Genomic DNA, 12,256 nt, shown 5'->3' with positions numbered 1-12,256 from the left:
GGCATCTACGTTCTTGAGATGTTCCCAGCATGGTGGCATCCATGGTGTTCTCCTTCAGTGGTTGGGCGGCCACCATGGGTGGGCCAGGTCCACCACAGCAGAAGGGGGTGGTGGGTGGTGGCACGTCCAGTCAGGCGTGGTGGCACCAAGGGGTCGGTGTGTGTGGCCAGTTTGGTTTGATTGCATTACTGATTTGGAGTTTTTAATCAATATCTTCATTGATCACCTGGATGGGATCAGGCTGACCATGGGATTTGATATTTCAATCAATATCTTCATTGATCACCTGGATGGGATCAGGCTGACCATGGGATTTGATATTTCAATCAGTATCTGCATTGATCACCTGGATGGGATCAGGCTGACCATGGGACCTGATGCCCTCATTGATTTGGTGGTTTTAATCAATATCTTCATTGATCACCTGGATGGGATCAGGCTGACCATGGGACCTGATGCCCTTATTGATTTGGTATTTTCAATCAATATCTTCATTGATGATCTGGATGGGGTCACCAAGCTCAGGCTGACCATGGGACCTGATGCCCTCATTGATTTGGTGTTTTCAATCAATATCTTCATTGATCACCTGCATGGTGTCACCAAGGCCAGGATGACCATGGGACCTGATGCCCTCATTGATTTGGTATTTTTCAATCAATATCTTCATTGATCACCTGGATGGGGTCACCAAGCTCAGGCTGACCATGGTGGCCACACAATGAAGTTGGCCAAGACACAAGAGTCACCTTGGGGTCTCCAGGACCTCAGCGACCTGTGTGACCTGGTGTGGCCTCCTGGGGTTGTCCCCATGTGTCACTGGGGGTACTGGTTTATTCTGGGAGGCCTCTCCCGGCGGTCCAGAGGGGCTGGGACGGGGAGGACCCCAGACCCAAGCCCACCCTCACTGCCGGGCTCTGCCCTGGACAGCCCGAGGGGATGCGGCTGGAGAAGACGGTGAAGATCGTGGAGCTGGACCCGCAGAACAAGGGAGTCAGTGAGTGACATCTCTGGGGAGGTCCCACGGTGGCTTTGGGACATCTTTGGGGACCAGGAAGGTCCCACGGTGGGTTTGGGACATCTCTGGGGTCCATGGAGGTCCCATGGTGGCTTTGGGACATCTTTGGGGTCCATGGTGGTCCCATGGTGGGTTTGGGACATCTCTGGGGTCCAGGAAGGTCCCACGGTGGGTTTGGGACATCTTTGGGACCCATGGTGGTCCCATGGTGGCTTTGGGACATCTTTCAGGATCAAGGAGGTCCCACAGTGGGTTTGGGACATCTTTGGGGTCCATGGATGTCCCATGGTGGGTTTGGGACATCTCTGGGGAGCAGGAAGGTCCCACAGTGGGTTTGGGACATCTTTGGGAACTATGGTGGTCCCATGGTGGGTTTGGGACATCTCTGGGGTCCAGGAAGGTCCCACGGTGAGACATCTCTGGGGTCCATGGAGGTCCCACAGTGGCTTTGGGACATCTCTGGGGTCCAGGAAGGTCCCACGGTGGATTTGGGACATCTCTGGGGACCAGGAAGGTCCCACCGTGGGTCTGGGACATCTGGAGGGATCAAGGAGGTACCTCCAAGCTCAGGTTTGGGACAACTTGGAGGACAAGGGGCGTCCCACCACGGAATTGGGACATCTCAAGGGACAAGGGACACCCTGATGTGGGGTGGGGCTGGGTCACCTCAGGGGAGGATTTGGGGTCACCACGTCCACCCCACCGCACAGACGGGGTTCAGGAGGAGCGGGTGAAGGCCGCGGACCTCTCGGACATCGTCCCCAACACCGAGTCGGAGACCAAAGTCAGCCTCCAGGGTGAGCACCACGGAGAAGACACATGGGGACAACCTGGTTGTGGGGTGGGACATCTTGAGCGTGACGCGTCCTCTCGTGGCCCAGGCAACCCCGTGTCCATCATCGTGGAGAAGGCCATCGATGGGGCCAAGCTGCAGCACCTGATCGTGACGCCGTCGGGCTGTGGGGAGCAGAACATGATCGGCATGACGCCCACGGTCATCGCCGTCCACTACCTGGACAACACCATGCAGTGGGAGACCTTCGGCATCGACCGCCGGGCCGGCGCCATCGAGCTGATCAAGAAAGGTGGGAACGGCCCCAGAATGGTGGGAACGGCAACAAAATGGTGGGAATGTCACCAAAATGGTGGAAACGTCCTCAAAATGGTGGGAACATCCTCAAAATGGTGGGAAAGTCCTCTAAATGGTGGGAATGGCACCAAAATGGTGGGAAAGTCCTCTAAATGGTGGGAAAGTCCTCTAAATGGTGGAAACGTCCTCAAAATGGTGGGAATGGCACCAAAATGGTGGGAACGGCAACAAAATGGTGGGAGAGTCCTCAAAATGGTGGAAATGTCCTCAAAATGGTGGGAATGGCACCAAAATGGTGGGAAAGTCCTCTAAATGGTGGGAAAGTCCTCTAAATGGTGGAAACGTCCTCAAAATGGTGGGAATGGCACCAAAATGGTGGGAACGGCAACAAAATGGTGGGAGAGTCCTCAAAATGGTGGAAATGTCCTCAAAATGGTGGGAATGGCACCAAAATGGTGGGAAAGTCCTCTAAATGGTGGGAAAGTCCTCTAAATGGTGGAAACGTCCTCAAAATTGTGGGAACAGCAACAAAATGGTGGGAGAGTCCTCAAAATGGTGGAAACGTCCTCAAAATGGTGGAAATGTCCTCAAAATGGTGGGAACGGTAACAAAATGGTGGGAATGGCACCAAAAGGGTGGGAATGTCCTCAAAATTGTGGGAACGGCAATGAAAATGGTGGGAATGTCCTCAAAATGGTGGGAACGTCCTCAAAATGGTGGGAACGGCAACAAAAGTGGTGGGAATGTCCTCAAAATGGTGGGAACAGCCCCGAAAGGAGTGGGAATGGCCCCAAAATGGTGGGAATGTCCTCAAAATGATGTGAACAGCCTCAAAATGGTGGAAATGTCCTCAAAAGTGGTGGGAGTGTCCCTCGGTGTCCTCTCTCGGGTCACAGAAGGTCCCTATCATCCGAGGTGGTGCAGAAGGTCGCTCCTCTGGAGGTGACCTGGGTTGGGTGACGCCAGTCTGGGGTTTCCAGAGTTACTGGTGTGCACTGGGAGGGGCTCCAGAGTAGGTTGGTGGCCTGAGGGTTCCTCAGCTTGGGTGGGTGCTCTTTGTGTTGGCCAACGGTTGGAGAACATTGGTGGCCTGAAGCCACCACTGGCCACCCCTCGTGTTGACCAGCAGTTGGAGGCCATTGGTGGCCTGAAGCCACCACTGGCCACTTCTCATGTTGACCAACTGTTGGAGGCCATTGGTGGCCTGAAGCCCACCCAGGCCACCCCTCGTGTTGACCAGAAGGTGGAGGACATTGGTGGCCTGGAGCCACCACCTGCCACCCCTTGCATTGACCAGTGGTTGGAGAACATTGGTGGCCTGAAGCCATCCCTTGAGTTGAACAACGGTTGGAGAACATTGGTGGCCTGAAGCCCACCCAGGCCACCCCTTGTGTTGACCAGCAGTTGGAGAACATTGGTGGCCTGGAGCCACCACCTGCTGCCCCTTGCGTTGACCAACGGTTGGAGAACATTGATGGCCTGGAGCCACCCCTCATGTTGACCAACAGTTGGAGAACATTGGTGGCCTGAAGCCACTACCAGCCACTCCTCATGTTGACCAATGGTTGGAGAACATTGATGGCCTGAAGCCACCACTGGCCACCCCTCGTGTTGACCAGCAGTTGGAGGCCATTGGTGGCCTGAAGCCACCACTGGCCACTTCTCATGTTGACCAACTGTTGGAGGCCATTGGTGGCCTGAAGCCCACCCAGGCCACCCCTCATGTTGACCAGAAGTTGGAGGACATTGGTGGCCTGGAGCCACCACCTGCCACCCCTTGCATTGACCAGTGGTTGGAGAACATTGGTGGCCTGAAGCCATCCCTTGAGTTGAACAACGGTTGGAGAACATTGGTGGCCTGAAGCCCACCCAGGCCACCCCTTGTGTTGACCAGCAGTTGGAGAGCATTGGCGGCCTGGAGCCACCACCTGCCGCCCCTTGCGTTGACCAACGGTTGGAGAACATTGATGGCCTGGAGCCACCCCTCATGTTGACCAACAGTTGGAGAACATTGGTGGCCTGAAGCCACTACCAGCCACTCCTCATGTTGACCAATGGTTGGAGAACATTGATGGCCTGAAGCCACCACTGGCCACCCCTTGTGTTGGCCAACAGTTGGAGGCCATTGGTGGCCTGAAGCCCACCCAGGCCACCCCTCTCATTGACCAACGGCCATCTCCTCGCAGGTTACACCCAGCAGTTGGCCTTCCGCAAGCCCGACAGCTCCTACGCCGCCTTCCTCAATCGCCCCTCCAGCACCTGGTGAGGGACCTGCTGCCACCACCACCACCACCCAGCCCAGGTGACAGGAACAGGTGTGACCCTCAGGTGTCCCCATCTCCAGGTTGACCGCCTACGTGGTGAAGGTGTTCGCCATGGCCAGGAAGCTGACGGACATCGAGCACGGCGAGATCTGCGGCCCCATCAAGTGGCTCATCCTCAACAAGCAGAAGCCGGACGGGGTCTTCCAGGAGGACGCGCCCGTCATCCATAAGGAGATGGTGGTAGGGGGACACCTCAACCCTGTCACTGATGGTGGCCGAAGCTCGGAGGACCTTGGGTGGAGGGTGGGAGGTTTTGTGGGGGTTTTGGGTGAAGGTCTGGTGAACTTTGGGCGTTCCTGGGGTGAAGGTCAGGTGAGCCTCAGGAATTCTTTGAGTGTTCCTTGGTTGAAGTTCAGGTGGGTTTCGGGTGTTCCTTGGGTGAAGATCAGGTGTTCCTTGGGTGTTCCTTGGGTGAAGGTCAAGTGTTCCTTAGATGGTTTTTGGGTGTTCCTTGGACGTTCCTAGGGTGAAGGTCAGGTGAGCCTCAGGAATTCTTTGAGTGTTCCTTGGTTGAAGTGCACGTGGGTTTTGGGTGTTCCTTGGGTGAAGATCATGTGTTCCTTGGATGGTTTTTGGGTGTTCCTTGGAGTTTCTTGGTGTGAAGGTCAGGTGAACCCCAGGAATTCTTTGAGTGTTCCTTGGTTGAAGTGCAGGTGGGTTTTGAGTGTTCCGTGGTTGGTTTTTGGGTGTTCCTTGGAGTTTCCTGGGGTGAAGGTCAGGTGAACCTCAGAAATTCTTTGAGTGTTCCTTGGTTGAAGTTCAGGTGGGTTTCGGGTGTTCCTTGGGTGAAGATCAGGTGTTCCTTGGGTGTTCCTTGGGTGAAGGTCAAGTGTTCCTTAGATGGTTTTTGGGTGTTCCTTGGACGTTCCTAGGGTGAAGGTCAGGTGAGCCTCAGGAATTCTTTGAGTGTTCCTTGGTTGAAGTGCAGGTGGGTTTTGGGTGTTCCTTGGGTGAAGATCATGTGTTCCTTGGATGGTTTTTGGGTGTTCCTTGGAGTTTCTTGGTGTGAAGGTCAGGTGAACCCCAGGAATTCTTTGAGTGTTCCTTGGTTGAAGTGCAGGTGGGTTTTGGGTGTTCCGTGGTTGGTTTTTGGGTGTTCCTTGGAGTTTCCTGGGGTGAAGGTCAGGTGAACCTCAGAAATTTCCTTGGGCATTCCATATGTGAAGGTCAAGTGAAGGTCAAACATTCCTTGGGTCTTCCTTGGGTGACCCTTGGGTGCTTTTTGGGTGTCCCTTGGGCAAAGTTGAGGTATCCCTTGGGTGTCCCTTGGGTGTCCATTGGGTGTCCCTTGAGTGTCCCTTGAGTGTCACTTGGATGTTCCTCACCTGAAGGTCAGGTGAAGGTCAGATGTTCTTTGAGTGTCGTTTGGGTGTCCATTGGGTGTCCCTTGAGTGTCCCTTGGATGTTCCTCACCTGAAGGTCAGGTGAAGGTCAGATGTTCTTTGAGTGTCCCTTGGGTGACATTTGAATGTCCCTTGGCTGTCCCTTGGGTGAAGTTTGGGTGTCCCTTGGGTGTCCCTTGATTGTCCCTTGAGTGTTCCTCACCTGAAGGTAAGATGAAGGTCAGATACCATTTGGATGTCCCCTGGGTGTCCTTTGGGTGTCCCTTCAGTGTTCCTTGAATGTTCCTTGCATGAAGGTCAAGTGAAGGTCAAACATTCCTTGGGTGTCCTTTGGGTGTCCCTTGATTGTCCCTTGGGTGCTCCTCACGTGAAGGTCAGATGTCCTTTGGGTGTCCTTTGGGTGTCCTTTGGGTGTCCCTTGGGTGTTCTTTGGGTGTCCCTTGAGTGTCCATTGAGTGTTCCTCACCTGAAGGTCAGATGTTCTTTGGGTGTCCCTTGGGTGTCCCTTGGGTGTCCCTTGGGTGTTCCTTGGGTATCCCTTGAGTGTTCCTCACCTGAAGGTCAGATGTTCTTTGGGTCTCCCTTGGGTGTCCTTTGGATGTCCTTTGGGTGTCCCTTGGGTGTTCTTTGGGTGTCCCTTGAGTGTTCCTCACCTGAAGGTCAGATGTTCTTTGGGTGTCCCTTGGGTGTCCTTTGGGTGTCCCTTGGGTGTTCCTCACCTGAAGGTCACATGAAGGTCAGATACCCTTTGGATGTCCCTTGGGTGACATTTGAGTGTCCCTTGGCTGTCCCTCAGACCGGTCAAGGACAGATCTTTGCAATGAGCTGCTGGTGGACCACCGAGCGCTTGGAAAACCCCAATCCCGAGGTTTTTTCCCTCTTTTTTGTCCCACAGGGAGGCTACCAAGGTGCCGAGCCCGAGGTGTCCCTCACCGCCTTCGTCCTCATCGCCCTGGAGGAGGCACGGGACATCTGCAAGGACCACATCAACGTGAGTGACCCCACAGGTGACATTCCCGAGGTTCCAGACCACCGTGGAAGCCACCTGAGATGCCAAATTCTCCACCCTTGGTTCCCAGAGCTTGGACGACAGCATCAACAAGGCCGCCGGGTTCCTGGCGCGGCGCTACGAGCAGCTGGCCCGGCCCTACACGGTGGCCCTGGCATCCTACGCGCTGGCCCTGGCCGGGAAGCTCAAGAGCGAGAGGATCCTCATGAGGTTCTCCAAAGGTGACGTCTCAACAGGGTCAAAATTGGGGTGAAAGGAGGTGGGTTTGGGTCTTCAGGAGGTTCTCCAAAGGTGACACCAAACCTGGGGTGGAAATTGGTCAAAATTGGGATGAAAGGAGGTGGGTTTGGGTCCTCATGAGGTTCTCCAAAGGTGACGTCTCAAATGTGGTCAAAATTGAGGTGAAAGGAGGTGGGTTTGGGTTCTCATGAGGTTCTCCAAAGGTGACTTCTCAAACGGGGTCAAAGTTGGGATGAAAGGAGGTGGGTTTGGGTCTTCAGGAAGTTCTCCAAAGGTGACACCAAACCTGGGGTGGAAATTGGTCAAAATTGAGGTGAAAGGAGGTGGGTTTGGGTCCTCATGAGGTTCTCCAAAGGTGACATCTCAACAGGGGTCAAAATTGAGGTGAAAGGAGGTGGATTTGGGTTCTCATGAGGTTCTCCAAAGGTGACTTCTCAAACGGGGTCAAAGTTGGGGTGAAAGGAGGTGGGTTTGGGTCTTCAGGAAGTTCTCCAAAGGTGACACCAAACCTGGGGTGGAAATTGGTCAAAATTGAGGTGAAAGGAGGTGGGTTTGGGTTCTCATGAGGTTCTCCAAAGGTGACGTCTCAAACAGGGGTCAAAGTTGGGATGAAAGGAGGTGGATTTGGGTCATCATGAGGTTTTCCAAAGATGACGCCTCAAACGAGGTCAAAGTTGGGGTGAAAGGAGGTGGGTTTGGGTTCTGATGAGGTTCTCCAAAGGTGACGCCTCAACAGGGGCCAAAATTGGCATCAGGAAAACTGGTTTTGGGTCTTCATGAGGTTCTTCAAAGATGACACCAAACCTGGGGTGGAAGTTGGTCAAAATTGAGGTGAAAGGAGGTGGGTTTGGGTTCTCATGAGGTTCTCCAAAGGTGACGTCTCAAATGTGGTCAAATTGGGGTGAAAGGAGGTGGGTTTGGGTCCTCATGAGCTTCTCCAAAAGTGACACCTCACCTTGGGGTTAAAAGGGATGAAAATGGGGTGAGGGGAGGTGGTTTTGGTTTCTCCTGAGGTTCTCCAGAACGGATTCCTCTCCCAGGGTGGGAATTTGGGGTCAGGGGAGGTGGTTTTGGGTCCTCCTGATGTTCTTGAAGGTGACACCTCACCTTGGGGTTATGAGGGATGAAACTGGGGTGAAGGGAGGTGGTTTTGCGTTCTCCTGAGGTTCTCAAAGGTGGTTTTGGGTTCTCCTGAGGTTCTCCAACCTCACCTTGGGGTTATAAGGGATGAATCTGGGGTCAGAGGAGGTGGTTTTGGGTTCTCCTGAGGTTCTCCAGAAGTGGTTTAGGACCCTCCTGAGATAACGCCTCACCCGGGGCTGTAACTTGTGGCCGGGCTGAGGTGGCCGTGGGGGTCCCTGGTGGCCGAAGGTGTCCCCGATGTCCCCGCAGGTGGGGCCAGCTGGGAGGAGCGCAACGCCCGCACCTACAACATCGAGGGCACGTCCTACGCGCTGCTGGCCCTGGTGCAGATGAAGAAGTCCGAGCTGGCCGGGCCGGTGGCCCGGTGGCTGGCCCAGCAGAACTACTACGGAGGGGGCTACGGCTCCACCCAGGTGGGACACGGGACATCCCCGGGACACCTGGTGGCGCTGGGGGTGACAGGGATGGGCGTTGTCATTTTGGGGACGTCTTGGGGGGCACAGGAGCCAAAGGTCACTCAGGAGAGTTTGGGGGTGCTCCAGGTGATGTCCCCAAGCCCTGGTAACACTGGTGTCCCCTCAATGCCACTCAGAAGATCTTGTGGGTTCTCCACCAGTGTCCCCAAGCCCTGGTGACCCCCATGTCCCCTCAGGCCACCATGTCCACCCAGGAGTCTTTGTGGGTTCTCCATCAGTGCCCCCAAGCCCTGGTGATCCTGGTGTCCCCTCAAGGCCACTCAGAAGACCTTGTGGCCTCTCCGCCAGTGTCCCCAAAGCCTGGTGACCCCGATGTCCCCTCATGCCACCCAGGAGTACTTGTGGGTTCTCCATCAGTGTCCCCAAAGCCTGGTGACTCCAGTGTCCCCTCAGGCCACCATCCTGGTGTTCCAAGCACTGGCCCAGTACCAGGTGGACACAGAGCTGGTGTCCCCAAGCCCAGGTGGACACACAGCTGGTGTCCCCAAGCCCTGGTGATCCCGATGTCCCCTCAGGCCACCATCCTGGTGTTCCAAGCGCTGGCCCAGTACACACAGCTGGTGTCCCCAAGCCCTGGTGATCCTGATGTCCCCTCAGGCCACCATCCTGGTGTTCCAAGCGCTGGCCCAGTACAAACCCAAGCCATGGTGACCGCAATGTCCCCTCAGGCCACCATCCTGGTGTTCCAAGCGCTGGCCCAGTACCAGGTGGACACACAGCTGGTGTCCCCAAGCCATGGTGACCCCGATGTCCCCTCAGGCCACCATCCTGGTGTTCCAAGCGCTGGCCCAGTACCAGGTGTCTGCGCAGGACCAGCAGCAGCTGGAGCTGGACGTGTCGGTGCTGCTGCCGCGCCGCGCCAGCCCCGTCAAGTACCGCATCGAGAACCGCAACGCGCTGGTGGCGCGCTCCGCCGAGGTGATGTCCCTGGCACCTGTCCCTGGCACCTGTCCCTGTCCCTGTCACCTGTCCCTGGCACCTGTCCCTGGCACCTGTCCCTGGCACCTGTCCCTGGCATTGTCACCTGTCCCTGGCATTGTCACCTGGCACTGTCCCTGTCCCTGTTACCTGTCACCTGTCCCTGGCATTGTCACCTGTCCCTGACATTGTCACCTGTCCCTGGCATTGTCACCTGTCACTGTCCCTGCCCCTGTCCCTGGCACCTGTCCCTGGCATTGTCACCTGTCCCTGGCATTGTCACCTGGCACTGTCCCTGTCCCTGTTACCTGTCACCTGTCCCTGGCATTGTCACCTGGCACTGTCCCTGCCCCTGTCCCTGGCACCTGTCCCCTCTCAATGTCCCCTGTACTCTCCTGATGTCACCTGTCCCCTTCCCAATGCCCCCTGTCCCCTCTCGATGTCCCCAATGTCCCCTGTCCCCTCCCAATATCCCCACCGTCCTCTGTCCCCTCCTGATGTCCCCAATGTCCCCTGTCCCCTCCTGATGCCCCCAATGTCCCCTGTCCACTCCCGATGTCACTACGTCCCCTGTCCCCTTCCCAATGTCCTCTCCTGATGTCCCCTGTCTCCTCCCAATGTCACCAATGTCCCCTGTCCCTCCTGGGGATGTCACCTGTCCCCTCCCAATGTCTCCTGCCCCATTCCCGATGTCCCCTGTCCCCTCCTGATGTCCCCAGTGTCCCCGTCCCTCCTGGGGATGTCGCCTGTCGCCTCCCAATGTCCCCTATGTGCCCTGTCCCGTCCCGATGTCCCCAATGTCCCCAATGTCCCCTCAGACCAAGCACAACGAGGACTTCACGGTCAAGGCGGAGGGCGTGGGCAAGGGGACAATGACAGTGGTGACCGTGTACCACGCCAAGGTCCCCGAGAGGGAGGACAAGTGTGACAAGTTCCACCTGAGCGTGGACGTGCAGGAGGTCGACAAGGGTGGGTCCCCAGCTGTCCCCTCCCTGTCCTGGCGGTGTCACCGCCAGCCCCTCCCCGTGTCCCCTCTGTGAGTGCCTCGTGTCACCTGCGATGTCACCTCGGTGTCCCCACCCAGGCAGGGAAGAGGAGGACGTCATCAGGACGGTCAAGATCAACATCTGCACCAGGTGGGGACACTGGGGACGCTGGGGACAGAGGGGATATTGGGGACACTGGGGACATTGGGGACACTGGGGACTTTGGGGACTGGGTGGGGACATTGAGGGGATTTGGGGACATTGGGGACATTGGGGACTGGGTGGGGAATGGGATGGAGGGACATTGGGGACAGGGAGGAAAAAAGGACACTGGGGACAGGGACATCAGGGAGAGGATGGGGACATTTGGGACAGGGTGGGGACATTGGGGACATTGGGGACAGAGATGAGGTGTTGGGGACAGGGACATTGGGGAGAGGATGGGGACATTGAGGACAGGGAGGGGACATTGGGGACAGGGAGGGGATGTTGGGGACAGGGACACTGGGGACACTGGGGACACTGGGGACACTGGGGACACTGGGGACATTGGGCACAAGGATGATGACGCTGGGGACAAAAGGCACTCACCTTGTCCCATGGGGACATTGGGGACATTGGGGAGAGACGGGGGTGGGGACAGGCGGGGTGGCCTCAGCTGTGTCCCCACAGGTACCTGGACACCGTGGATGCCACCATGTCCATCCTGGATGTGTCCATGCTCACGGGATTCACACCGGACGTGCAGGACCTCAGGAGGGTCAGTGTGGGGACATGGGGACACTGAGGGGCACCATAGGGACATGGGGGCACCAGGGGAACATGGGGACACTGAAGGGACATGGGGACACCACAGGGGACATGGGGACACTGAGGGGACATGGGGACAAAGACAGGGGACCCCAAGTCTTTGTGCCATCATGTGCCACCATGTCCCCTCATTGCCACACGTGCGTCCTCGTGTCCCCACATCCTTGTTGTCCCCATCTGTCCCCACGGTCCCAGTGTCACACTGTCCTGCTGTCCCCATTGTCCCCTGTGCCTGGTGTCACACTGTCCCTGCTGTCCCCGGTGTCACACTGTCCCCACTGTCCCCACCATCCCTAATGTCCCCAATGTCACTGTGTCCCCACTGTCCCTGGTGTCACACTGTCCCCGGTGTCACACTGTCCTGCTGTCCCCATTGTCCCCTGTGCCTGGTGTCACACTGTCCCCGCTGTCCCCAACGTCATGCTGTCCCCGGTGTCACACTGTCCCCAATGTCCCCAATGTCACTGTGTCCCCGCTGTCCCTGGTGTCACACTGTCCCCGGTGTCACACTGTCCCCAATGTCCCCAATGTCACTGTGTCCCTGCTGTCCCCAGTGTCACACTGTCCCTGGTGTCACTGTCCCCGCTGTCCCCAATGTCCCCCGTACCCCATGTCACACTGTCCCTGCTGTCCCCGGTGTCCCCAATGTCACTCTGTCCCCAGTGTCACTGTGTCCCCGCTGTCTCCGGTGTCACACACTGTCCCCGCTGTCCCTGCTGTTCCCGGTGTCACTCTGTCCCTGCTGTCCCCAATGTCCCCAATGTCACTCTGTCCCCAATGTCACTGTGTCCCCGCTGTCCCCAGTGTCACACTGTCCCTGGTGTCACTGTCCCCGCTGTCCCCAATGTCCCCCGTACCCCATGTCACACTGTCCCTGCTGTCCCCAATGTTCCCAATGT

The 12,256-nt window shown here is 56.8% G+C and overlaps 1 protein-coding gene across 1 annotated transcript in view; it reads left to right on the top strand.

The window, feature by feature from the left end:
• Nucleotides 1–12,256, top strand: part of C3 (complement C3) — a 44,345-nt gene that overhangs the window by 22,427 nt on the left and 9,662 nt on the right. The window contains exons 22-33 of the mRNA XM_030970741.1: nt 931–997; nt 1,729–1,815; nt 1,900–2,103; nt 4,295–4,370; nt 4,453–4,612; nt 6,671–6,766; nt 6,855–7,005; nt 8,417–8,580; nt 9,403–9,561; nt 10,380–10,530; nt 10,646–10,697; nt 11,220–11,307. Of these exons, the coding sequence (XP_030826601.1) occupies nt 931–997; nt 1,729–1,815; nt 1,900–2,103; nt 4,295–4,370; nt 4,453–4,612; nt 6,671–6,766; nt 6,855–7,005; nt 8,417–8,580; nt 9,403–9,561; nt 10,380–10,530; nt 10,646–10,697; nt 11,220–11,307 (1,455 nt within the window). The remainder of the gene's footprint in view (nt 1–930; nt 998–1,728; nt 1,816–1,899; nt 2,104–4,294; nt 4,371–4,452; nt 4,613–6,670; nt 6,767–6,854; nt 7,006–8,416; nt 8,581–9,402; nt 9,562–10,379; nt 10,531–10,645; nt 10,698–11,219; nt 11,308–12,256) is intronic.

The sequence above is a fragment of the Camarhynchus parvulus genome, unplaced genomic scaffold (assembly GCF_901933205.1).
Source record: "Camarhynchus parvulus unplaced genomic scaffold, STF_HiC, whole genome shotgun sequence".
In the NCBI taxonomy this organism is placed as follows: domain Eukaryota; kingdom Metazoa; phylum Chordata; class Aves; order Passeriformes; family Thraupidae; genus Camarhynchus; species Camarhynchus parvulus.
The sequence above is the reverse complement of the archived record's forward strand: the minus strand, read 5'-3'. Positions and strand labels throughout refer to the sequence as shown.